This window comes from Ziziphus jujuba, chromosome 1, assembly GCF_031755915.1.
Source record: "Ziziphus jujuba cultivar Dongzao chromosome 1, ASM3175591v1".
In the NCBI taxonomy this organism is placed as follows: Eukaryota; Viridiplantae; Streptophyta; class Magnoliopsida; order Rosales; family Rhamnaceae; genus Ziziphus; species Ziziphus jujuba.
Window position 1 is genome coordinate 35,545,395 of NC_083379.1, and position 26,967 is coordinate 35,572,361.

Below are 26,967 nucleotides of genomic sequence, written 5' to 3' on the forward strand. Positions count from 1 at the left end.
AAGAATAGGCGACGCAATTCCATCCAAAAGTGTCGCCTATTCCATGTTTTTTTTTTAAAATCTTTAATTAGTTTTTTTGATTGCTCATCTACAAATTAAAAAAAAAAGAGCATATTTGCAAACTTCAAAAAAATTACTAAAAATAATTTTCAAATTAAAAAAAAAGGTAAAAATTAGTTTGGTGAAAAGGCGATGCGTTTGTTGAAAAATGCATTGCCTTTTCCTTTATTTGGCGACTCTTTTTTAAAACAATGTGTTGCCTAAAACTTCATTAGTTATTTCTTGTTATATTATTACATTCAAGTCATTTGGTTTGGTAGTGTAGTGATTTCTTGAGAGTGTAAGAGGTTTTGGGTTCAATTCTTGGTATGGCCCTATCTGATTTTATTTTTTTTTTATGGGTGTGTACACGTGTGAAAAGAAAAAATGAAAACGAAACACATTTGTTGAAAAATGCATCACCTTTTTCTTTATCTGGCAACTCTTTTTCAAAACAATGGGTCGCCTAAAACTACATTAGCTATTTTTGGTTGTATTATTACATCCAAATCATTTTGTCTGGTGGTGGTGGTGATTCCTTGAGAGTGTAAGAGGTTCTGGGTTAAATTTTTCGCATGGCCTTATCTGATTTTATGTTTTTTATGGGTTTGTACACGTGTAAATAAAAAAAATATAATAAGAAAAGACGATGCATTTGTTGAGCAATGAGTCATCTTTTCCTTTATTTGGTGACTCTTTTTTAAAACAATGCGTCGTTTAAAACTTTATTAGTTATTTCTTGTTGTATTATCACATCCAAGTCATTTGGTCTAGTGGTATGGTGATTCCTTGAGAATGTAAGAGGTTTTGTGTTCAATTCTTGGCATAACCCTATCTGATTTTTTTTTTTATGGGTTAGTACATGTGTAAATAAAAAAATTGAAAAAAAAGAAGGCAACGCACACTAGGTCACCTTTTCCTTTATTTGGCAATTCTTTTTTAAAACATTGCATCGCCTAAAACTTTATTAGTTATTTCGTGTTATATTTTTACATCCAAGTCATTTGGTTTGGTGGTGTGGTGATTCTTTGAGAATGTAAGAGGTTATGGGTCCAATTTTTAGTATGGTCCCATCTGATTTTATTTTTTTTATGGGTTTGTACACGTATAAATAAAAAAAATAAAAAAATTGAAAAAAAAGAAAAAAAAAGGCGACGTATTTGTTGAGCAATGGGTCACCTTTTCCTTTATTTGGCGACTCTTTTTTTAAAACAATGTGTCACCTAAAACTTTATTAGTTATTTTTTATTGTATTATTACATTCAAGTCATTTGGTCTGATAGTTTGGTGATTTCTTCTAGGTTCAATTCTTGGCATGACCCTATCTGCTTTTATTTTTTTATGGGTTTGTACACGTGTAAATAAAAAAATAAAAAAATTTGAAAAAAAATTAAGAAAAGGAGATGCATTTGTTGAGCAATGGGTCGCCTTTTCCTTTATTTGGCGACTCTTTGTTAAAACAACGAGTCTCCTAAAACTTTATTAGTTATTTCATGTTGTATTTTTATAGCCAAGTCATTCGGTCCGGTGGTGTGGTGATTCCTTGAGAGTGTAAAAGGTTCTGGATTCAATTCTTGACATGACCTTATCTGATTTTTTTTTTTTTTATGAGTTTGTACACATGTAAACAAAAAAATCAAAAAAAAAAAAAAAGAAAAAAAAAGAAAAGGGGATGGGTTTGTACATGTGGAAACAAAAAAAAAAGAAAAAAGAAAAAAAGAAAAGGCGACACATTTGTTTACAAATGTGTTGCCTGGTTATTTGAAGTTGAAAACAATCACATTGATTAGGAAAAGAAAAAAAAAGGGAACAGGTGACGCGTAATGGAGCAGTTGCGTCGCCTGTTCCCTTTATATAAAAAAACAAAAAACCACATCAGTTATATTGCTTAAATATTTTCACTAGTTATTTGAAGTTGAAAGAAAATCCGATTAATTAAACAAAAAAAAAAAAAAACAAAGGAACAGACGACTCGGAATGAAGTAGTAGCATCACCTGTTACCTTTATGTTTAAAAAAAAAACAAAAAACAAAAAACCATCTCAATTATATTGCGTAAATATTTTTACTGTTTATTTGATGTTAAAAGAAAATCAGATTGATTTAAAAAAAAAAAAGGGAACAGGTGATGCGGAATGAAGCAATTACATCACCTGTTCCCTTTATCTTAAAAAAAACAATAAATAAAACAAAAACAAAAAACCACCTTATTCATATTTCCACTGGTTATTTGAAGTTGAAAAAAAATCACATTAATTTAAAAAAATAAATAAATAAATAAATAAGGGAACAGTGCATCTAAAAGGGAACAGGCGATGCAGAATGAAGTCGTTGCATCGCCTGTTCTCTTTATCTTGAAAAAAAAATACAAGAGATTTGCAAGTTTAATTAACAGAAAATAAACTGTACATGAAAAATTAAATAATTGAGCAACAACCTCGGTTATATTGTTTAAATATTTTCACTGGTTATTTGAATTTTAAAAAAAAAATCTCATTGTTCAAAAAAACAAAAAAAAAAAAAGGAAAAGAAAAAAAAAGGGAACAGGCGACATGAAGTAGTTGCGTCTTCTATTCCTTTTATTTTTAAAAAAAAAAATACAATTTAACAGATTTTCAAGTTTAATTAAAAGAAAATAAACTGTATATGAAAAATTAAATAATTGAACAACAACCTCAGTTATATTGTTTTTTTGCAAGTTTAAGCGATTTTCCCATTTTTATCATATCAAATATTAAGCGACACATTTTTTCTTATAAACGTCACCTATTTTCATCTATTTTATAGTATTCATATAATTAAATTTTGTTATTATGTAAACATAGATAAGTGGTTGGTTAATCATTTTGTATGAGTCTCTTTGTTGCATATGAAGTTGAAGAATGAAGATTGGGTTCTAGAGGCTGGAAACTGATTATGATTTATACCAACTGCCCTTTTATATTTTAGGGGAAAAAAAAAAACCCAAAAAGAAGAAGAAGCAATTTTGCCATTTTTTGATTTTGTAATTTTCGGTTGACATATTTAATAACAATATATTTATTTTTATTAGAACATTATTAATGCAAAAATTTGATAGTTTACAAGTTAAAAGTTTTATAGTAATACCAATAGCCATATATTGGAAGAACGAGCTATATTACTATATCACAATGATTATATTCCCTAAACCGGCAATGATTAAATAACCAGTAATGATCATTGTGGTATACATCATTATCATAACCAACAATGATCAAAAACCATATAAAACAATGATTGTAGTAATGATGTATATCACAATGATTATATCAAAACCAACAACGATCTATATTCCCTAAATCCTAAATTAAAAAATCAACAATGATTATAATAAATAGAAAAATCTAAACTAGAATTAGCAGCCATATATTGGAAGAAGATGCCAATAGTGGGTAGAAGAAGATACTAGCAGTCACTCACTGAAGCAACTGTCAAGGAAGCAACTGTCAAGGCCACAAAGAGTTGGACTATCACAAGCTTTGCCAGTGTTTTTTTTTTTTTTTGGTTGTTGTTACTGACCAAGTGTGTTTTAATTGTACGTGGTTAAATAGATCATTATTCTTTTAAACTAATTATTAATAATGTGTACATATTTTAATTAACATGGCTGCAATGTAAAATATCCTTACTATAATGTCCTCGTTGTGTCCTTACTATATCAAATCTGCATATATATATATATATATAACCAATTTAATGCTACACTATGCTTGGTTCAAAAATCATTCAACAAGAAGCAGATCAAATCTGTGTAGGTCCCCCCATTTAAAACCCACTGCGCCGCTCTTTTTACCCTTATAAAGCTATTCGGGTGATTTTTTATATTTATTATTATTTTTGTCTTTCTCTTATTTTGTAGTTTTTTTTTTCCTTTATCAAATCTGTATATAAAAATATAGAGAGTGACTATGCTCCGGATGTCTGGGTGGGAGGAAAAAACAGGTGAAAAACATGCTGTAAATGTTTACCATTGGATATCAATAAATTACAATGGAAAATCATGATTAGAGCTTGTTTTTCCTCCCATTCATTCTCCTTCCTCTCCCACCCCTTTCCACCCAACACCATATTTGTTCTAGTCAAAATTAGAAAAAAAATTTCCCTCCCATTTCTTTCATCTCCCACCCCTCTTCCACCCCTTTCCACCCAACACCACCTCTGTTTCGGTGAAAATTAGAAAAACGAATTTCCCTCCCATTTCCTTCATCTCCCACCCCTCTTCCACCCAAAACCACCTGTTATTTCAGTAAAAAATAGAAAAAAAAAATTTGCCTCCCATTTCCTTCCTCTCCCACCCCTCTTCCACCCATTCAACACCATCTGCCACTCTCTTCTCTCCCATTTTCAGTAGCCATCACCCACTGTAAGCCCAACCGCCCACATTACCAAGAAATTTTGCCTTCCATTTCCTTCCTCTTCCACCCAATTCAACACCAGTTGCCATCGTCTTTTCTCCCATTTTCGGCAATCATCAGCCCCTGTGAGCCCATACATACCGACGAGCAAAAAGGATCCACGGCCCAGGCCAACGCTCAGAGATCATTGAAGTTCCCAAATCCGGACGAGCTAGGGTTTGATCTTGCCTTATTTGATTTGTTTCAATTTTTTTTTTGGAATTTTTTTGTTTATGTATATATATAGTTTATATATTTAGGGTTTGTGATGGTGTGGTTTTGGAAGAGAAGTTTTGTATTTGTTTAAAATTTATTGTTTTTGTACTATGGCATGAGGACCTTGATGACTGGGAAGCCTAATTTATTTACTGGTTAGATCAAGTCCTTGGTATAGGTTGCATTTTGGATGAAAATGTCATGAACATTTTGATTCTATCTGATGCAATTCTGATCTCAAATAGAGATTAAATGGTACATTTCCTTGGGGCTTTGATTTAAAGGTTAATATTTCTGCGTTATAGGTGTTTGCTATGCTATTTATTCGTGTATTACCATGAATTGTTAGAATTTGGCTATTAAAAAAACCACATGGTATACTGTAAAGTTCAAAGTTCAAGCCACGGACAATGAAGTATCAATTGCACCACTCTTAATCAATATTAGTGTCATTATGAAAAGAACACTCTTAATTAGTGCCAAACTGGAGCCTTGGCCATTTATTATTCACTTACAAATTAACCAAAGTTAATTACCAAAAAAGGGAACTGACAAATAAAATGGAAGAGCTTAATTTCCTAGTTGTTAAAGTAGAAATATTTCAGTAGAAAGGTTGTTGTTCTTGTTGCATTTTCTTGCATTGTGTAAAATTTAATAGATTATTTAATCTTGTATTGTCTTCTTTAGAACTCACAAGTGGAGATTAATTGTGTACGAATTTTATCAAGTACTAATGAGGTACAACCAATATGGGTTTGCTCTTGTGGATAATATATGCATTTAAAAACTTTAAGGACAGATAAGAATCCAAATTATCAATTTTGGAAATGCTTAGATGGAGAATAGGTCGTACATAATTGTAAATTTTTAGAATTTTCATTTGTTTTCACCTATTAAATAATTTAATTATATATGTTTAATTGTCAGAGGAAAAATGATGTGGTAAATTCATTTGGGTAAAAGAAGGAGAAGCTAAAGTTGACAAAATGGATGTACTTATCGGTGAAGTTCATCGTTTATCTTTGCAGGTTGGAAAAATAAAATTGTACTCTTGAAGTAGTTTAAAATAGCACTAAGAGGTGTAATCAAAACGAACTTAAGATTGTTATAGTTCTTGTAATTTTATTATTTATTTTGTTTAAAATATTTGGCTAGTAACCATATATGGGGCTGTTTATTATTTATCCCAGTTAATACTTTATGACTTGTTTTGTTGGAATTGGATGGTAAACTTCTACTTTGTCAGTGCAACATTTTATTTTTAATTACCTTCCTCAATACTTGCATGTGGTAGTGTGCTCTTTTCTCACTTAAACTCTATCTCATACATATGTGCTACTTGGTAAGAGGGGCTTGACCTACTTTGCAGCTGTTTGCAATGAGGAAAGAGCCCTTAACTTGATGACATTCATTTGGAAAAAGCATAGGAACCAAACAGAAAGGTATGACTTCTTTTCAATTGCTATTTTTTTCAATTGAAAAACGTGATTTGAATTGCTGTTTCATATGATTTGTTTGTGATGTGATATATTTATTTATCTTAGCCTTGTTGTACGGGATAAATATTTAGATAAGGGTGGTAGTTTGGGTAGCAGTTTTTTTTTATGTTTAAATAGTATCATTAGAAGTAGAGTTCTGTGGCTGTGCGAACATGATGGATAAACTGTATAATTTTTTTGACTCTTATGCTTATCATATGTTGCTAGAGATAAAGTTTCATAGCTTACTTTTGGGTTTAATTTATCTGTCCAGGTTGGAACTGAGATTTCCTTCAAGCTTCCTCCAGTATCTTCATCGTCCTTTACAATTGTGTTCCAGCTTCTAATTCGTGCTGTTTTTTTGGTTCTTAGTCTTATTTTGCTCAAGCTCAAGCCACATCTTGATCAGCAGTCTGTGACCTTTACAACCTCAATTTTTAATCCTCTATTAAGTGGTGGTGGCAGTCCATTGGTGGCGGTCCAATTCCTTTTAACTTATCCTAGCCAGTTGCAAAGGAGGTTTGTCAACCATTAATTATTTGCTTCAACAAGGAGCCTATGAAGCCAACACTTTGAAGGATACTGCAGATATATCAATTTGGTTATGTAGCAGTTCCTATTAGTTTGTTTGCAACCCTAGGCCATTTGATTTATTACTCTATAGCTACATGGTCAATTGATTTGTGCCCTTATATCAACAGAGTTTGTAACTTTTTTTTAAGTATTCATTTGCAGCTGTGAACTAAAATTATTCAACACTGGCTACTTGTTGATATTCTTCTATAGCCATGGATTTTATTGTATTTTATTTTATTATTTTTTAATGAAGATCCTTTATTACATTCATTCAAGGTTTAACTTTTCTAACAATTCACCCTGTTAATGGCAAAGACTCCTGTAAGAAAAGCCATGAAGGCAGAAAAGCACCATATGCAATTGGTTCTAAAAATCTTTACCCAAAAGAAAAAAAAAGTTTCTAAAAACATCCTTACAATTGCTAGTATTGCTGAAATGACAATTACAACCAAAGTTTTTTTGTCTCTATATCAAGCAGACATAAAATGTTCTTCAGAAATGAAACATACTATGCTATAAAACTAAAAAAACTAAGTACCAGATACAGAGAAGATTCATCGATGTATATGAAAAAATTTGCTCTCCAAAGCAAACTGAACAATAAAATCTCTAACCCTCAAAAAAATATTATTTCCAACATGATTAGAATTGCTCTTTTCAATTGACTGCAACCTCCGCAGACAGGTAACTTGGATGAAGTGCATATTGGCCAGGTACTCCGGTGACTCCAATAAATGCAGCAATTCGAAGTTGTCTATCTCCAAAAGCATCCCAGTAATTTTTGCATCAATATCAGGCTACAAACAAGATTAAATCAAATGAAATTAATACTTCTGGCAAATCAATTGCTCATGAGCATCCATGAATAAAAAAACATGAAACTATATTAGAATCTGGCCAGTAGTTTATTGACAGAAATGATAAACTAGTTTTAGTATAAAATTATCAGAATGCAGCAAGTGAGATACAATTTCACTTTCAAATCCTATGCTAAATGCACAATGAAAACAGAATGACTGAGTGGTTTTTCTATTCAAATTTGATTATCCATTCCCAGCCTGAAGTATATGCTATCTTTGTGTTTCTTATGTTTTAAAATGTGCCAGAATAGGAGCCTCAATACATGAAAATGAAAATGAAAGTGCCAAAAACCAAATATTCAATTTATCTATTAAAATGAAAGTGCCAGAAACCAAAAACCAGACATATTGAGCCAGTGGCTTGATGAGTTACTCGTCGACAACACGAAGTGGAATTCCAATTTGCAACCAAAACAAATAATACAAAAGGGAAAAAAATAGTTTCTACATATTTTTAACTTCATTTATTTATTCTAAATCAAAAAGTGAAAACTTCAAAGACAATGCTTTCAATATGATCAAATAATATGATATCTCAAGGTACAATGCATCGGCTTCAGGTTAAAGTATAGCTTTCAACAACCATGATCTGAATGCTCAACTCCTCCAATATCCTCTGGTAAAAGGCTAAAGGAATGTAATGCAAACCTAAAAAGCTAACAAAGGGTCATCCCTCATGAAACAAATGCAAACCTGCCACAACAAAGCAAATTTTAGCTGACTTGCTTTCAAAAGCAAGTTGTCAGTTCAAAAAAATGTTGAATACTATATGAAAACTCTTTTGACAATGTATCAACCGTGAAGACATGATTAAGTTAGTTTCATACCTCCAGAATTAAAACTATCAGCTTCATATTCAAATTCCGAGGCTTTTCGAGGATTGTCCTCAATTTGTGAGGACCTACATAAAAATACAAAATAGTTTGTATTTTAACACATCATTATAATTCCATAAAAATAATGACTAGACAGTTTCTTATTATCAAATCAATGTATACTTTTTTTACCGATTGTTAAGGGCTAGGCAGTTTCTTTTGTCGTGCGATTGACCAATTTTTCCACATCCATTGCAACGTCAACCCATATACTTTGCAGCACTTGTTGCCTTCTCTTTTCCCCCCTTTAATCTTCTTCCACATCCCTTTGCCCTCACTTGAGATGGGTCGTTCAATGCTGTCTCATGTATGTTACTACCTTTTTCAGAAATGCCTCCACTCTTTGTGCTACGAACTATGGATTTAATCTTATCACGAAGAGTTTCAAGATCATCCTTCACAATTACACTTGCATCTTTATTTGTTATGGCTTCATCAATAACTTCTGCAGCAAGTTGGAATAGTTTAGTTCGCCACGTAAACATTGAACTACCTTTTCCATTTATCTCAACATCATGCTTATCAACTACTACTTGAGATTTTGCAACTTTTGTCCACCTTTTCATTATATATTGATTTGACAATGGAATACTACCAAAGAATCACAAATATGCCAAAACATGTCTACATGCAATTCCTTGACTCTCAAACTTTTTACAACTACAATATGCAAAGTCCAAACCTTTATCATAAGCAATTTTTCGTACTATTGGGACCCCTTCAGTTAGACTACTATAGACCTTATACAGTTTATAAGTGTCATTTTCATGCATAAATTGTACGATTGTTTCTAAGCTATGCCACAACTCATCTTGGAACTTGTAAAAAATCTTGCATGTGTAAATTTCAGCCATCTATTTTTCCATTTCCAATGGTGGTTTTTTTAAAAAAGGCTTCTCATTAACATCGACATGATCGGCACTTAACTCTTCATGACGTTGATGTGCAAGTGCCCTATTAAATCGAAGTATAAAATCCATCATAAAGTTTTTCTTCGAAACATACTTCTTGAAAAATGCATGAAAGCTTTCTGCATGTTGACTACTTGACATTCCGGCTGAGAATATATGATTAACATATGCAGGCACCCATCTTGAACGTATATCAAATATCAATTTTAACCAATTATTCTCACATAAGTTTTCCACGTCAATGATACTCACCCACCTTCTTTCAAACTCTTTTGGATATTCTGATTCCCATATGCATTTTGGAAGTCCTTGTAAAAATCTTTATAAGTGGTTGCATCTATCTGTATAGAGAACTTCTCAAGTATATCCCAACTACAATACCTATGAAACGTATTTGGTAGGCTATGAGCCATAGCCTTTGTCAGTGTAGGATCTTGAGCGGTGATAACCATCTTTGGACTATTAGTAGGCATGGTCTTCTTCAAGAGCTCGAATAACCAAATAAAAGATTCGGTTCTTTCATCACTTAAGAATGCACATGCAAATAGGATTGTTTGACCATGATTGTTAACCCCAACCAATGGTGCAAATATCATGCCATATTGATTAGTGTTGTAGGTTGTATCAAATACAATTACATCACCATAACATCCATAAGCTCTTCTAGAAGCTGAATCAGCCCAAAAATACTGCTTTAGTTTACATTTGTCATCTACATAAATTTCAAAAACAAATGATGGATCCTTTTCTTGCTCTATTAGGAAATATTCCTTTAACAATTCTGCATCTTGTCCTCACATTTTATTACACAACTTGGTTTCATGGTTGTAGATATCTTTCTTTGTACACCTGATATTTTCTATACCACCAACTTGAAATTCTAGAATATTTATTTGCTGGTGGGTTGGTACATTTGCTGCTGAAAATTGCTGAGTTAGCAATTTTTTTGCTTCAGACACATTAAGATCTGACCTCAATAAATGTACTTTCTTAGGGGTTGATAATACATGACTATGTCTTTCAACAAATATATTGAAAACATATTTCCCGAATTTTGATCTCACCACAGCAAGCTTTGCCTTACAACTTTCTTTTGTCATCCCCCGACAACTTTTTTTTCTCATCGGCTTTAGTAGAAGACATTTCTTCTTTATAGCACACAAATTTTTTCCTAACAAATTCATTAGTATCCTTACATCTTTTACTAGAATTAGTACGAACACCAAACCCCGTCCCTTTTGAATATTTATTGTAAAACTCATGAACCTCATCTATCGATCCAAACTCTTTTCCAACCTTTGGTTTGCGATCTTCTGACACTTAGGGAATATAAACATTATCAATGGAATTTGAACATGACAGCAGTGTTATTTCTTCAACTCCTATATGATGATCATTTGCTTCTAACTCTAAATCATTCATATTGCCATCTAATATCAAAATAACATAATTATCAAAACAACAACCAGCAGTATATAAATAATATAAATTTGTATAACAACATAACAACAGATCAATATAACAACATAGCATTAGTGTCCAATATCTATCAGTTTGCATAGAATTCCAAATTGCCAAGCATGGCATATGTTTGTATGTATAGTTGATAATTTCAATTACATAGCTAGAAAGCATAGAATTCCACATTACTTTTCCAGAAAGCATACAGTTTAGTATTGATCAATGAATGATATCAATAAGCCATTTCTTGTATCTAGCTAAGTTCAGCTCAATAAATTATTTCTTCTATACCAAACTACTTGACACACCTAAAGTGACTTATATACCAAACTACTCAGCCAACAGCAAACTTGGAAGCAGTAAAATTAAACCAAACTACTCGACACACCTAAAGTGACTTATGAGACCCAGTCATATAATTAAAGAAATTTCACTTTGCGAATTTTTTTGGCAACGAATACCTTTGTTTCCCAACATCGAAGCTTCCTCTATTCCATTCATCTCCTATGTTGGATATTTCCACTTCTCCACTGTGTCCCTGTTTAAACTTTTTTTTTTTTTTATCTATAGCCGGGATGGCAATGTGGTATGTATGGGCTCACAGGGGCTGTTGGTTGCCAAAAATGGGAGAGAAGGCGATGGCAATTGGTGTTGAATGGGGTGGAAAAGGGGTGGGAGAGGAAGGAAATGGAAGGCAAAATTTCTTGGCAATGTGGGTAGTTGGGCTCACAGTGGGTGATGGCTGTTGAAAATAGGAGAGAAGAGAGTGGCAGATGGTGTTGAATGATGTGGAAGAGGGGTGGGAGAGGAAGGAAATGGGAGGCAAATTTTTTTTTCTATTTTTGAATGAACTAACAGGTGGTGTTGAGTGGAAAAGAGGTGGAAGATGAAGGAAATGGGAAGGAAATTTTTTTTTTTTTTTTTACAAGTACAATTTGTATCACAGTGGCTGGTGGCTAATGGCTGTTTTAATCATAGTGGGTGATGGCTGCCAAAAATGGGAGAGAAGATGGTGGCAGGTGGTGTTGAATGGGGTGGGAGATGAAGGAAATGGGAGGGAAATGTTTTTTCTAATTTTGACCGAAACAGAGGTGGTGTTGGATGGAAAGGGGTGGGAGATGAAGGAGAATGAATGGGAGGGAAAAACAAGCTCTAATTGTGACTGTCCATTGTAATTTAGTGATATCCAACGGTAAACATTTGCAGCATATTTTTCATCCTTTTTTTCCTCCCATCCGGATGTTCGGAGCATAGTCACTCTCTACATATATGTATATATATATATATATATATAACCAATTTAATGCTACGCAATGCTTGGTTCAAAAAGCATGCAACAAGAAGCAGATCAAATCTGTGTAGGGCCCCGCATTTAAAACCTTCTATTCAGCCCTTTTTACCCCTATAAAGCTATTCAGGTGATTTTTTATATTTATTATTATTTTTGTCTTTCTCTTATTTTATAGTTTGTTTTTGTTTTTTTTGGGCTTTATCAAATAAAATCTTTTTTAAGAAAATATTTTTCAAAGCTGTTTTATTTATAATTTTTTTTTTAATCTATTGATGCATAAAACATTTTCAAAATATAAATATTTTTATAAATTAAAAAATTATTGATTTTAATTTTAAACTTCCTAATTATTTTTAATGGAATTATTATAATAAATAATAACCAACTCAATTTAATATATTATGGATGATATAGTTACAAAAGTATTACATGAATAATGATAAAAAAAAAATGAGTTTGATCTATTTTGAGTAACGCTATTATTTAAAAAAACTATATGCCTAATAATAAAAATTAAAATTTATTTTTTTATTAATTAAAATTAATTTTTTTAAAAAATTTGTTGTTCAGTACGTTTCAACATCCAGCATTGTAAAATACTTTATAACATAATTTAATATCTATATTATATATAAAAGTTAGATAGTCAATAAAAAAATTTCATCATGTCATTACTAGATTTACATAGTTTTCTTCTAAAAGAAAAACATTATATAATATTAATTAATTTATTTGTTTAGATATATTTGTCCAATATTATATACAATTACTTTCTAAATATTAATTAAGTGATATATATATTGATATTTTATTACTTTAAAAATATATTTTCTTACAAGCAAAAAATATGATAATAAATTATGAAAAATATTTTTCATATAAGAAAATAAAATATTAATAAATTATGGAAAAACTACATAAATACAATCCTTTAATAGACAAAGAGAATTATATTATACAATTCACCAAATAAATTATTATCTTATATACGTTATTGACATTACATATACACAAATTAGTTAATTATTAATTTAAAATTTTAAAATTTAAAATATAAAAGTGTTGATCTATATAATTTTTTTATGTTCATAAATTATTAAATTAATTGTCCATATTGAATACACATTAATTTAAAATTTTAAAATTTCAATATAAGACTCTTTAAACTTCAAAATTTAAAATTTCACTCAAATAAATTATTCATGGATATTATTTGCCAATATTAAATATTCCAATAATTTAAAAAGGACAATTCCAATATAAAACTATTCAAATAAGTAATTAATATAAGCAATTAAAAAAAGATCATATTGAACTATCAATTATGATACTGAGATATTAAAATTTCAAATTTGAAAATTTTCGCCCATAAAAAGAATATTATTAATCCCAGAGCTTTAAAAATGAATTTTTAATCAAGTAAAAATTAGGATAATAAATTTTGAATAAACACATTCCAAGTAATAAATTAAAAAATTTTCAATTACTTTATAAATATTAATTAAATATCATCTATTTACAATTAATATTATAAATGGTAATTAGGCTATTTTTAATTTCATTTAAGTTTCTAAATATGGAATAAAAACATTAGCCAATTATTTAAGGCATGTTGGCATAAAACACCTAAATTATGTTTTTTTTCTCCTAAACATCCAAATTACGATTTTAATATAATAATAATAAATTTGAGAATTGATTGTGGAATTAAAAGAGCCTGAATAAAACTACTTTTATCTTTTGGAACATAATAAATGAATTTGAAAGACACAAATAATATCCTTTTGGAATAATAATTATTTCATTGAGCAAATGAATCTTGAATAAGGTTAATTATTTATATTGAAAATAAATAATTTTTTTTCCTTAAATGAATAAGCATAAATAAAGCTAGATTTATAATATTCAGATTGAGAAGGATTGTGATAATGCATGATCATTTTTTAAATTGATTCAAATAATAAAAGAAAAAAGCTTTGATTTGGAATAATGACTTAATTTAGGTATTGGAGAAAATTTGCATTCATGATTCAAAATAATATTTTTGTCTTTATCAAATTTTGAAGGTCTTTAACTATAAATAGGTAGTTGAGCAAGTGATCTTTTAACTCTTAATCAATTAAACATACAATTATTGAAACAATGTTTCTCTTTAATTTCAATTTTGTTATAATATGTTTTTATTCTCTAAAAAACATATTATTATTTTTTGTTGTTCACTTAGTTAATTAAATTAATATTTAAAGTTCTTATTGTTACAAGGCATTTAAAAATTTATATTTAAAATCTTTTTTTAACAAGAAATCTAAAAATCTTTAATTTGTTTGTTCTATGCAAATTAATATAATCACCTGATTTTTATCAAATTTATTTTGCATAACTTTTATTATTTCATTATCATATATTTTTAAAATTTCTCTAATTCAAATTTAAATTGCACTCTCGCACACATTAAAAAGAACATTTAAATTGTTTAATTTTTATAATAATACCAAATAATATCAACTAAAATTATAAAATTAATAACAAAATATTAATAATATAATCTTTACTTATTAAAAATAATATAATCAATTAATCCGATTCGATTTGAATGTAATAATTATTATAATTTTTTTCTTAACCAAGCACACATCCATACATATAAAATTAATACAGTATGATCATGCCTACTTAATGAGCCGTAGAACATCAATGTAAGGGACATAGGAATTTTTGAGTACAAATTGTTTACCAGCTGATTTGGTACACATAACTACTCATGTAGTTCCCATGTAACATTAACGACGAATCACATTTAAAAAAATATATATAAATAAATAAAAAAAATACTATGCATCATATTAAAAGACTAACACCGTTAATTTCCAATTATGCATCTATTTTTTTGTTTTTCTTCTATCCGGTGGCTATGCACACCAGCACATCCATCTATCCGCTGTCCACTCCAGCAAGTTCTTCTCAATCATGTGGTTTTGTTATATTTATGCTGGTTTAATTATGCAATAGAAAAAATTAAAAATTAAAAAGAGCAATCAAGTTAATTTAATTGAGAGAGAAAACTGATGCTTCTGTTTATACTTTGAGCGCTAAGGTAGAAAGAGAAGAGTCCAAAGAAGAAGAAAAAAAAAAAAAAAAAGAGGAGAAAATGAAATAAAATGGACATGGTTCAAGCATCCACGGTACAAGATGCAGTCAACACAGATGGTTTTCAATCAAAGTTATACATAAATGAATAAGATGTAAAACAAAATGCACTGAGAAAATAAAGACATCGGTGATCTATCCTATCCACACGTCTATGGATCTGGATGGATCTTTTGGAGGTAAAATAAATGATGCAGACTTTAACGGGACATATAATTAATGATGCAAATCGCAATGTATAACTTTTTTTTTTTTTTTTTTTTTTTTTTTTTTTTGTGGTAATGGTGGCATTATATAGCTTAGTCAATATGTAACAGGTTAAAATTCAAAGTCAGTACACATCGTGTACCAAAACATTTCTCCCAATCATCCTTCTTGGCCGTTGACTATTCTCGAGCGTGTTAACTTATAGATTCAATTTACAGTACTCAATCGCAAAGTGAATGTGCCCAAAAAAAAAAAAAAAAAAGGAAGAAGAAGCAGAAAAAGAAGAATGAACATACAACTTCTATGTACGGGGGCGAAGACCCGTGCCAATAAGTGCTTTTTTTTTTCCCTTTTTTTTTGGGGGGAATAATTTTTATATAATATTCATTCAAAATACTGCTACTGCAGCTTTTTATCTGTTTTTTATTAAAAAAAATTCCAAATGGGAACCTATAATTTCTTCACCATTTTGTATGCTTCGGTGATCTCTCTCCCGACCTTGTTGTTACTCTGTAGAGCAGCAGACAACATAACTCCAACACAGTCCCTCACCGACGGCATGACTTTAGTTTCTTCAGGCCGAAGCTTTGAGCTTGGCTTCTTCTCCCCTGGCAGCTCCAAGAACAGGTACATAGGAATATGGTACAAGATTACCCCTGATGTCGTTGTCTGGGTTGCAAACAGAAATAACCCACTTCATGATTCAAATGGCTCATTGATCATTACCAGCCATGGAAGTCTTCGTCTTCTCAATCGAACCAGGGGCATCATTTGGTCCTCAAATACATCATCAATGGAAACAGGAAACAACCCAGTTGCTCAGCTTTTGGAGTCAGGGAATTTTGTAGTTGGAAACAGAGACAGCCTCAGCTCCAAGATATATGCATGGCAGAGCTTCGATTATCCATCAGACAATTTTTTAGCACACATGAAGGTCGGATGGGATTTCAAAAGTGGTCGTGAACGATATATAACATCATGGAAAAGCGCTGATGATCCGTCAATTGGAGACTTCACTTACCGGTTGAACATCACTGGGATGCCACAACTTGTAATTGCCGAGGGATCAACCAGAAAGATTCGGTCTGGTCTATGGAATGGAGTTGAATTTCGCGGTATTGTTGTGATGAGTAACCCTGTTTATGAAGCAGATTTTGTATTAAATGAGAACGAGTCATATTTTGGCTTCAAGCAAAAAGTTAACACAGCCATCACACGCCTAACATTGAATCCTTCTGGTTCCTATGAACGTCTTGTATTGGAAAATGGAAGCAACACATGGGACATCATGTTCACACTACCATACGAACCATGTGACAATTATGGATACTGTGGTCCAAATGGTATTTGCAAAATTAATAGAAGTCCGATATGCGAGTGCTTGGAAGGGTTCGTGCCAAGGTCTCAGAATGAATGGGAATTTCTGAATTGGTCTAATGGATGCACGAGGAAGATGCCTTTAGATTGCCGGAGGGGTGAAGGGTTTATAAAGCTTGTGGGGGTGAAATTGCCTGACCTGTTGGAGTTTTGGTTGAACAAGAGCATGAGCCTCCATGAGTGCAAAGAGATGTGCTTGAAGAACTGTTCTTGTACAGCTTATGCTAATTCTGATATCAGAGATAGAGGCAGTGGCTGCTTGTTGTGGTTTGGTGACCTTGTTGATGTTCGTGAGTTGAGAGTACAACGACGTAAGCAGGATGTATATATACGGCTGTCTGCTTCCGCAATGAGTAAGTGCTTATAATTTCACTGCAAAGGGAAAGTCATTGAGATTTTGTTTACAGCAATAAAAGGATTTTATTTTTCCTTGTCTAGAAGATGTTAAAAAATTATAAGAATATACCAAGAAAATATAAATTATTGTAAACAACTTATGCTTTCAGGTCCTTTCTGCTTCTGTCTCTCATATAAGAAAATATAAATTATTGTAAACAACTTATGCTTTCAGGTCCTTTCTGCTTCTGCCTCTCATATAAGATAAGTTATTTGGGAAACAGAACTGTGAAAGAGAATATAAATTCCATGTACAAAGGCTAAACATAAGTAGTATAGGGTAAAAGAGAAAATAAATTCCTTGTACAAAGGCTAAACATAAGTAGTATAGGCAATATTTGCATTATCTGATCTTTTGGTATTGTCTTATCTTTTTTCTAGAATCTATTCACGATGAAAACATAAAGAAAAGACTAAAGACCATTATTCCGGTTTCAATTCTGGCTGTTTGCATCTTTTTCCTCGTTGTCTGCTGCATAATTTGGAAAGCAAGAAACAAGAAAAGAGGTAAGAAAATTGTTCCCCTTGACTCCATTTTCTTAACTTTATTAGTTTGTGCGCATAATGTGTTTGTAAGGACCTATTGAAGAATTTACCAAAAAATAAAGAAAAAGACCTATTGATGAATTTGCTGAAAATCATTATATAATGTAACAGGCTTGGGATACAAGAAAGTAGATATAAAATTACCATTATTTGATTTGGCTACAATTTCTTCTGCTACAAAAAATTTCTCTCCTGAACATATGATTGGATCTGGAGGCTTTGGGTCTGTTTTCAAGGTATTTGTTTCTTATTATATATTGAACAATATAGTTATCCATATGCATCTCAGTGTATGAAAGTATGGATAAAACTAGCTTCATACTTTTTGATGTTTTTTAATGGCAATATGCAGGGGAACCTCTCAACAGGACAAGAAATAGCTGTCAAGAGACTTTCCAAGTATTCTGTTCAGGGTCTCAAAGAGTTTAAGAATGAAGTAGACTTAATCGCAAAGCTTCAACATAGGAATCTCGTTGCACTTCTAGGTTGTTGCATTCAAAGAGAAGAACTGATGTTAATCTATGAGTATATGCCGAACAAAAGCTTGGATCATTTCATCTTTGGTTAGAACCTGTTTGCCTTTACATATTTAGTTCACTATTGCAGAACCATTTTGATTATTTCATAAATACTGCCAGATGTGAATATACTTAGAACTAATCTGGCTATCCGAAGTATAACGAGTGGTGCAAATGATGTGCAGATAATAAAAGAAGTACTATCTTGTGTTGGAAACAGCAGTTTGATATCATTATGGGGATTGCAAGAGGTCTTCTCTACCTACATCGTGATTCTAAACTTCAAATTATTCATAGAGATCTTAAGGCTGCTAATATTTTACTGGATAACAACTTGAATCCTAAGATCTCTGATTTTGGCTTAGCAAGGATGTTTAGCGGTGATGAAAAAGAAACCCGAACAAGGAGAATCATTGGAACATAGTAAGTTAGTTTATTTTTTCCATTAATAATGAGTAATGACATATTAAAAGATTGAAGCTTTCTAATCATTTTGTTCATGCAGTGGATATATGTCTCCAGAGTATGCAGTTGATGGAAAATTCTCTGTAAAATCGGATGTGTTTAGCTTTGGTGTGCTTTTGCTAGAGATTGTGAGTGGGAAAAAGAATAGAAGGTTCAACCATCCTGATCACCACCACAACCTTTTGGGACATGTAAGGAAAGAAGATTGGTTTGGCTTACTCTATCTGTTATATCCGGTGCAATTTTTAGGGAATGACAAGCTAACAAATATTGTCACAGGCATGGTTGCTTTGGAATGAAGGGAGAGCCTTGGATCTAATGGATGCAAGCTTAAATGATTCAAGTGTTGAATGTCAACTGGTGAGATGCATTCAAGTGGGTTTGTTATGTGTGCAAAAATTTCCTCAAGACAGACCAACAATGTCTTCTGTGATTTTCATGTTGGAAAATGAAGGAACAATATTGCCTCAACCTGAGCAGCCTGGTTTCTTCACGGAAAGGAGCTCAAACGATGACAGCTCAACATCAAGAAACGAAGAATCCGGTTCACAAAATGTATTGTCTATGACAAAACTGGATGGTAGATAGAGAATGTTAATCATTTACCGTTAAATTTGCTTTAATTAACTCGTATACTTTTGTTCTGTTTTTGTCTTGTTAAGGTTAACAATTAACTTATATTTTGGCAATTAACTTATATTTTGGATGCATAATAATGGTTCTGTTGCCAAACACTTTAAGGACGCCCCTGACATTTTTTTTTTTTTTGACTTGTTTTTACTTCAAACATTTTTTTGATTGTGTATTTAATCGAAAGTTTAATGATTTAAAATAAATTTTAAATTTTAAAAGATTTGAAACATTATTATAAAATTTCACAGACTTCACAAAAAATTTATAAGAATTATACAAATTTTTAAAATAAAGTTGGATTTTATATTAATAATTTTTTTACAATTTTACTTTTAAAATTTTTTAAAATTTATTAAAATTCATTATTTTTCAAAATTTCTTAAAAATAATAACTTTTTAAATATTTTTAAATTTTAAAATAATTATATAAAGTTCTAATTGAATACACATATGATTTAATGAACTTTTTATAAAATTTATTAAAATTTAAATTAAATATCATAAAATTTGTATAAACTCTTTTAAAATCTAAATATCAAATATTTCTAAACTTTTAATTTTAAAATCTTTCAAACTTTAAATTGAATATACTCCTTAATGGTCTTTTATTTCTTTTCCCTTATTTTTTTCATTCTATCATACCGCTTTCGGTCAAGTTTGGAAAAATTCAAATAAACTATATATCTGACTCTCTTAATTTCCTTCTTGAGAGGTAACATTGACTTTTCCTCTGTAGTGGCCGCCAGCAGTTCTTATATATGAACTATGAAGTCTACAGAGTTTTTACCCAAAAAAAAAAAAAAAAACTACAGAGTTTCTTTACCAACTTCTTCTTAAAAACAAGAATGATTTATGTCACAAACCCCATCATAGATGTTAATAAAATCTCCAAAAGAGGAAACAAAAACAAAAATGATAATGGAAACCCTCTTTTAATTCAAATGTTTTCGACATTAATCTAAGCATAATGTATAAGAAGCAAAAAACAGAACACATAAAACCTTTTTTCATTTCCGATATTTTTTTTTAACACTACATTTAGCCAGGACCTCTCATTTTTCATCACTAAATTTTTTAACACCTCACTTTTTTTTATTTATTTTTTATTTTTATTGTTTTTCCAGTACTTTTTTTTCTCACAGAACACGTAGAGTGCTAATGTGTGAGCGTGATCGGTGTCGAAATAGGCAGAGTAGGAATGGTTTAATATGGGTCTATTTAAAGTCACAGATGACTTTGTGGGATTGTAGATGGGATTTTTTTGTTTTTTTTGACAAATAGCCATTTCAGAAATTAAAATTGATAAATAATAAAAAAATTTATTTTATTGACCACCAACCATCTTTTTACATTTTCGGAACAAAATATTCTTAAATAATAAAATAACCCTACTCAAAAAGGTTTTTTTTTTTTTTTGGGTATATATAAATAGAGATAAATGGGAATTAAAAAAAAAAAAAAAAAAACAAATCTTAAAGCTTCTGACCTTTCGCCGTTCATCTCTGCTTCGTTGTTCTTCTCTCCTTCGTCTTTGCTGCTTATCCTTTTCACACAGTCTTCTCACAAGCTAACCCATCGTCGTCCAATCACGAGCCTTTGTTGCTCAATTGAGAACCACCCAGAGCCTTTTCACAATATCATCGTCGTCCTCACCGTCACTCCCACTCAGAGGCAATCTCGCACTGCGATTGTCCTCGCACCACCGTCGTCCTCACCACTCTATTGCTTATTGCTTTGCAATGTAGGTAGCTTTCTCTTATTAAGTTTTTTGCTTGTTTTTGGGACTCTGAGTAATCATCTTTGTGGGACTCAGAGATTTTTTTTGTTTTAATGTTTCTCAAAACACTGAAGTAGATGGAACTTCATTGCCAGTTTTGGGTAAATTTATTTCTCTATTTCTCTATTAGGGTTTACTTCTATATATAATTAGTCTGTGCTTAGTTTTGTTTTCACACAATAGGCCAAATTTTGGGCTTGTTATATGCCCACACTACCTGTTTGAGATAATGGTATTTATTGGGGTGTCATTTATTTCTCCAACACTCTTTGATTCTCATTCACAGCAAGAACAATTTTCTATTTGATGGTTAGGAGTTATGCCCCTAGGAGATGGATGGTACCTTTCCAAATTTGAAGCCTTCCCTCAACATGTCAAGGCTCTCATTCCATTTGTCTGTTAAACGTGAATGTGTATATATATATATATATATGTATGTATCATGTAAAATCATAGTTCTATAGAGGATTGAAGATGAAAGAACTGTTGTTGCTGCATTTTTTTTTTTTTTTTTTTTTTTTTTTTGGTGCTGGGGTGTCTGTTTTTTCTTTGGTCAAAGAAGGGAAGGATTGCATAATTCTGGCTTTCAATGATTGTGGTGGAAATGAACAATTTTTTGAATCTAAGAAAAGGAAACCAGTTACGATAATAATCCAAACTTTAGGCTTTGTGGTCACTGCCAAAGTTTCTTGGCTGATTAAGTTGCTTCCAATGTGTAATATCAAAACTCTTGTTTTGGGTCCTGCATACAACAATTGCAAATCATATATTTGGTCACCCTCTATTATGAGTGTACGTATTTGTTTGTGTGAGAGTGTGTGTGTGTGTGTGTGTGTGTGTGTGTGTTTGTACTATTGTTTTGGGTTCTGAATATGACAATTGCAAATAATATACTTGGTCATTCTATGTTATGTGTATATGTATGTGTGTGGAAATAGTGCGTTATGGAAATAGTGTTTGAAAACGGAGTGGGGGTGGAATGACAAATTTTAGGGGTGGTTCTGCTTGCTAGGTGACTGAAAGATGACATATTGAAAGGAACATATATAGAAAGTTAATAAAGGTAGCAACAAACTGTTGGTCGAATAAGTTTGTGAAAAAGTTGAGATTCTTATGTTAAATTGTCTTGCCTATTTTTATGTGTGTGTATATATATATATATATATATATTTATATAACACTTCGGTATAAAAGGAGAAAAATAATAAATATAAAATATAAAAAAAAATTGGTGTCAACATGGTTCCATACAAAGGACAAACTGGGACCTTATATGAATATGCCAACTTTAGTTAAAATTAGTTATATATGAAAATTTCCTTGTTGAAGTTTCAAGCATTGTGTGAAAATTAAGAAGTGACATAGTTATAAAATTGAAATTTAAAGTGAGATTTATATAAATTTAGAAATGGAACAAAAATTTGTAATACTCAAATAAACAAAGGGTATGTCAGTATAAATTTTAATATATATATATATATATTATAATATATATAATATTTATTAGGCATGTATATGGGTTTCAGTACCACATAATTCCCAAGACAACAACTTTTATGGAGAGAGTACTTCATAAATCCTAACCACAGGCTGCTCCAGGAGTCAGTTAGTTGTTTATGTCTATTTATATTTATATGGTTGCTAAAAAACAACAATAAAAGTGGATCATACTTTGAATCCATTTCCATTTCTTTTATTAGAAATGAATTTTCGATTTCAAGTTAAGTGGTTTTTTGGCACAAAATTTCTTGAAACTTTTAGTTCTTACCAATAAGTACATAATGATGTAGATTTTGTACCATCATCTTTTGTATTTAATTATTATAATCAAGTAAATACATGATGCATGCATATTGATTGAATCTAGTTCTTGTTCACCAATATTTTTTATTTTTATTTTTTATTTTTAAAGAGAAGAGTTATTTATAGTTTTTTCTTTTTTATAATAGAAAGAAAAAGAAAAAGAAAAAAACGTTTTTTTAGTTAAAGGCTGAACAAGCTCTTAACGTGCGATGTTTTCTTTTATATACATGTTAATTAATCTTAGCCATTAATTATTCAGATAATGAAATATCAAGAGGTTTGATTAAAATTTGAAGTGCGCCCATTTGCCATTTAAGTAATCTTTCTTCCATCTCCTTGTAGTTTTGACTTTGAAACACAATGTATAATATGGAGGGATATGTAGTTCTTTGTAGAAGTCTTTGTATAATATAGAGATACAATGTATAATATACAGGGCATTGGATCTTCCAAAGTTGGTAAAGTCAAAATTAGAAAAGCCAAGACAAAATGAGACACAATATATATATACACATTGATCAATGAATGATTAAGTCCCATGGCCCTTCTTACTTTTTTTGTGTCCAACTTTTCTTAAAGAAAAGGTTCTTTAACCAATAACCTGAGAGCACAAAAAGTTCTTTAACCAACACTGGTTTCCTCTTTCTTAAAGGCAGAGCTTTTTTTGTTTTACATCAATTTATTTCAGAAAATTGGAGATTGTAACCTGATAGTAAAAAACTGAATACACAATGAAGCAATTATTTTCACTGTGTTAAATTAAACTGATGTTCTAAATGCTACTATGTGAAGTCTATTTGTTTTATGAGTACTGCTGCATGAATTCAAAGTAATCTACAAGCAAAAATCCTTGAGTTTCCCATTCCATATATATCCTTATCTGTATTGGCTTTTCTTTTTTCTTTTTATTTTTTATTTTTTATTCCTTACTACTTAAATTAATCATTTTAGTGGTTATTGTTCCCTTTTAAAGTAGCATGATTTTCCTCCAGTCTGGAATATTTCCACCTATCAGAAAACCATTTATTTCAGTTGAAAAATCATTTCTGATAAATGGATAAATATTTCTTATAGCGTAAATATTTTCCTCCAATTGGAATACCATTTCCTTTGGTAGAAATTTTTTCAGATTTTGTTCCTATTTAATATGCTTTCTTTAGCTTAAATTTGTTTACTAATTAAATATATCTTATAATTAATTAATTATATTTGTTTTTTAGATAAATGGATATAGAAGAGCAATCAATATTTATTTCGTAGGTTTTGGGATTTGAAAATTTTTAGGATGAAAGTGAATTGTAAGGTGAACTTTTGGAAAGCTGTCTCAAATATTAAGTTCAAGCTAACTATAGCTTAGAAAAAACATTTGAGGATAGTTGTTTTGGCCACTTTTTGAAGGCTAATGAAATACAGTTTAGTGGTTACATCGTAAATAATGTATTATATAGATAGGGCATTTGTAACGATAAAGATGTAGTGGTATTTTTTCTTGGAGGTTCTAATGCTAAATTTACTCGTAAAAAGGTTCCGGTTAATTTTGTTATCATTTATAAAGCAAAGCAGAAAGCTCTATTTTTAAATGAAATCCTACAATAGGAAATTCATTCAACCTATCTTTGCTGACAGGATCCTTAATTAATAATTGTATAATAGTTTCAAAACAGAAAAGATTCCACTTTCAGTTATAGAGCAATCGGAACAATCTAAATAACGAAGAAACAGACTTGTATTTTCCTAATTGTTGAGAGTGGAACCTTTGAACCAAAGAAAAAGTTAAGGGAAGAGTAAGCATGGAGTTGCTTTTGGTCTATTATATATGTTTGAAAAATCTGATGGGTACAATATTTTTTAATTTTTTATAATCTATAAACCTCTAATGTTACTTAGGCTTTAAAAGTTTTTGAGAGTGAGACCACAAATTTTTGAATCAGAAATTTGTCAACATAGTGAACTTTATGCAAGAAAAGTTATTGGTATAATTGAGAATTTTGTATAAATGAATTTGAAACTGAAAAATGAATTTGAAAGACACAACTAATATCCTTTTAGAATAATAATTATTTCATGGAGCAAATGAATAAGGCTAATTATTTATATTGAAAATAAATAATTTTTTTCCTTAAATGAATAGGCATAAATAAAGCTAGATTTATAATATTCAGAATAAGAAGGATTTTGATCATGCATGATTATTTTTTAAATTGATTCAAATAATAAAGAAAAAGGTTTTGATTTGGAATAATAACTTAATTTAGGTATTGGAGAAAATTTGCATTCATGATTCAAAATAATATTTTTGTTTTTATCAAGTTTTGAAGGTCTTCAGCTATAAATACGCAGTTGAGCAAGTGATCTTTTAACTCTTAATCAATTAGACATACAACTATTGAATCATGTTCCTCTTTAATTTCAATTTTTGTTATTATATGTTTTCTTCTCTAAAAAAAAAACTTATTATTTTGTTGTTGTTTCACTTAACTAATTAAATTTATATATTTAAAGTTCTTTTTGTTACATATTGAAGCTATACTATGTACAGGTCAGCAGTAAGCCTTAGCAGCTCAGCTTAACTAAAAAGGATGCCAGCTCAGCTTAACAACTTGCTATTTTACATTGTGTTCCCGTGTTTCTTGTTACTTGTAAAAAACAGTTATAACATATGTATAAATAGTTGTTTAGGTGTGAAAAACTTGTTATGTAAGCAAACTTTACAATAATATACAGACGAAAATTTTCTCTCAAATTCTCTCATTTTCTTTCAAGTTTTCTCTTTCTTCTTAAGGAAACTACTAGATTTTTCTTCTTCGTCTCTTTAATCTAAGCTTCAAGAATCCTCATATGGTATCAGAGCACGATGAAATTATGGAGCAGAGTATGATCCTGATGATTTCACCGTTTCCAAGCAATTTGCTCAAGCTCGATGATGGAAACTACTTCATCTGGAAATCTCAGGTGCTTCCTGTACTTAAAGGTCATAAATTCATTGAGTTTTCATCTTTTGAGACTGGATTAAGGATGAACAAAATAATTTTGGTTACAATAGAAGTTCGACTGTTGTAAACATAAAAATTTTTGACCAAGAGAAAGAAAATTGTTATATTCAAGATCAATTTTTGGTTGGATGGCTTAAAGGAACACTCTGTCATTCTATTTTTGGATATTTTGTTGGAAAAGACACAATATTTCTACTCTGGCATGCAATTGAAAATCGCTATGCTGCAAAATCACAAAATCGTGTTTTGCATTATAGAAAATTGTGTTAAAATGCTAAGAAAGGAAATCTGAGAATTGATGAGTACATTTCAAAAATGAAAGATATGGTAAATAATCTAGCTGCTGCGGGTGATGAAGCTTCAGAAACAAATCTTATTGTGTACATACTTGGAGGTCTAGGATCGGACTGTGAACCTGTTTATACAATTTTGGTAATAAAACCTGAGCAGTACACCATAGAGGAAGTCTAGAATCATTTACTTGCCTATGCGTCAAAGCTGGATCAGCTGAATATATCAGTAACCTTTGATCTGAGTAACTCATTTGCACATTTTGTGTCTAAACAATATGACCATAATGTTAGAAATACTAGTTAGATCAATTTTCCTGCACAACATGTTAATTCTAGTTACAATGTTTGCGATATTGATGAGTCTTGCAAAACAGCTGATTCTGGTGGTTATGGCAACTCGATGATGCATCCTGGATATCTTTAGAGAGCTAATTTGTTTCTTGTTGGTGTGAATTCTATTAGAAATGACATGAACAGGAGTCAAATTTCAGGCTAAATTACAATTTTCAAAGGCCCTATGATCCATATTTTACAGGTCAACAATATAATAGGCAATCTCATTTTAGAGGAAGAGGAAGAGGTAGTAGAGGACGTGTATGGTGTCAATTTATCATAAGCCAAGACACATTGCAGATAACTGCTACTACCTTATGGGACATCCAGTTAGAAGTGCTATTAGTCAGTATGCTGG

General features: G+C 30.7%; 1 protein-coding gene and 1 long non-coding RNA gene across 2 annotated transcripts; both read left to right on the forward strand.

The window, feature by feature from the left end:
• Positions 1-15,694: 15,694 nt before the first annotated feature.
• Positions 15,695-19,493, forward strand: LOC107430967 (G-type lectin S-receptor-like serine/threonine-protein kinase At4g27290). Its single transcript, XM_060817355.1, has 7 exons — positions 15,695-17,205; positions 17,630-17,755; positions 17,906-18,030; positions 18,147-18,357; positions 18,498-18,735; positions 18,818-18,968; positions 19,057-19,493. The coding sequence occupies exons 1-7, from the start codon at positions 15,918-15,920 to the stop codon at positions 19,363-19,365; spliced, it is 2,448 nt and encodes an 815-aa protein (XP_060673338.1). The 5' UTR covers positions 15,695-15,917; the 3' UTR covers positions 19,366-19,493.
• A 1,255-nt stretch (positions 19,494-20,748) lies between these two features.
• LOC125421425 (uncharacterized) lies at positions 20,749-25,733 on the forward strand. Its single transcript, XR_007239781.2, has 2 exons — positions 20,749-21,151; positions 25,530-25,733. It is a non-coding gene; the product is annotated as an uncharacterized LOC125421425 (long non-coding RNA).
• Positions 25,734-26,967: the final 1,234 nt, after the last annotated feature.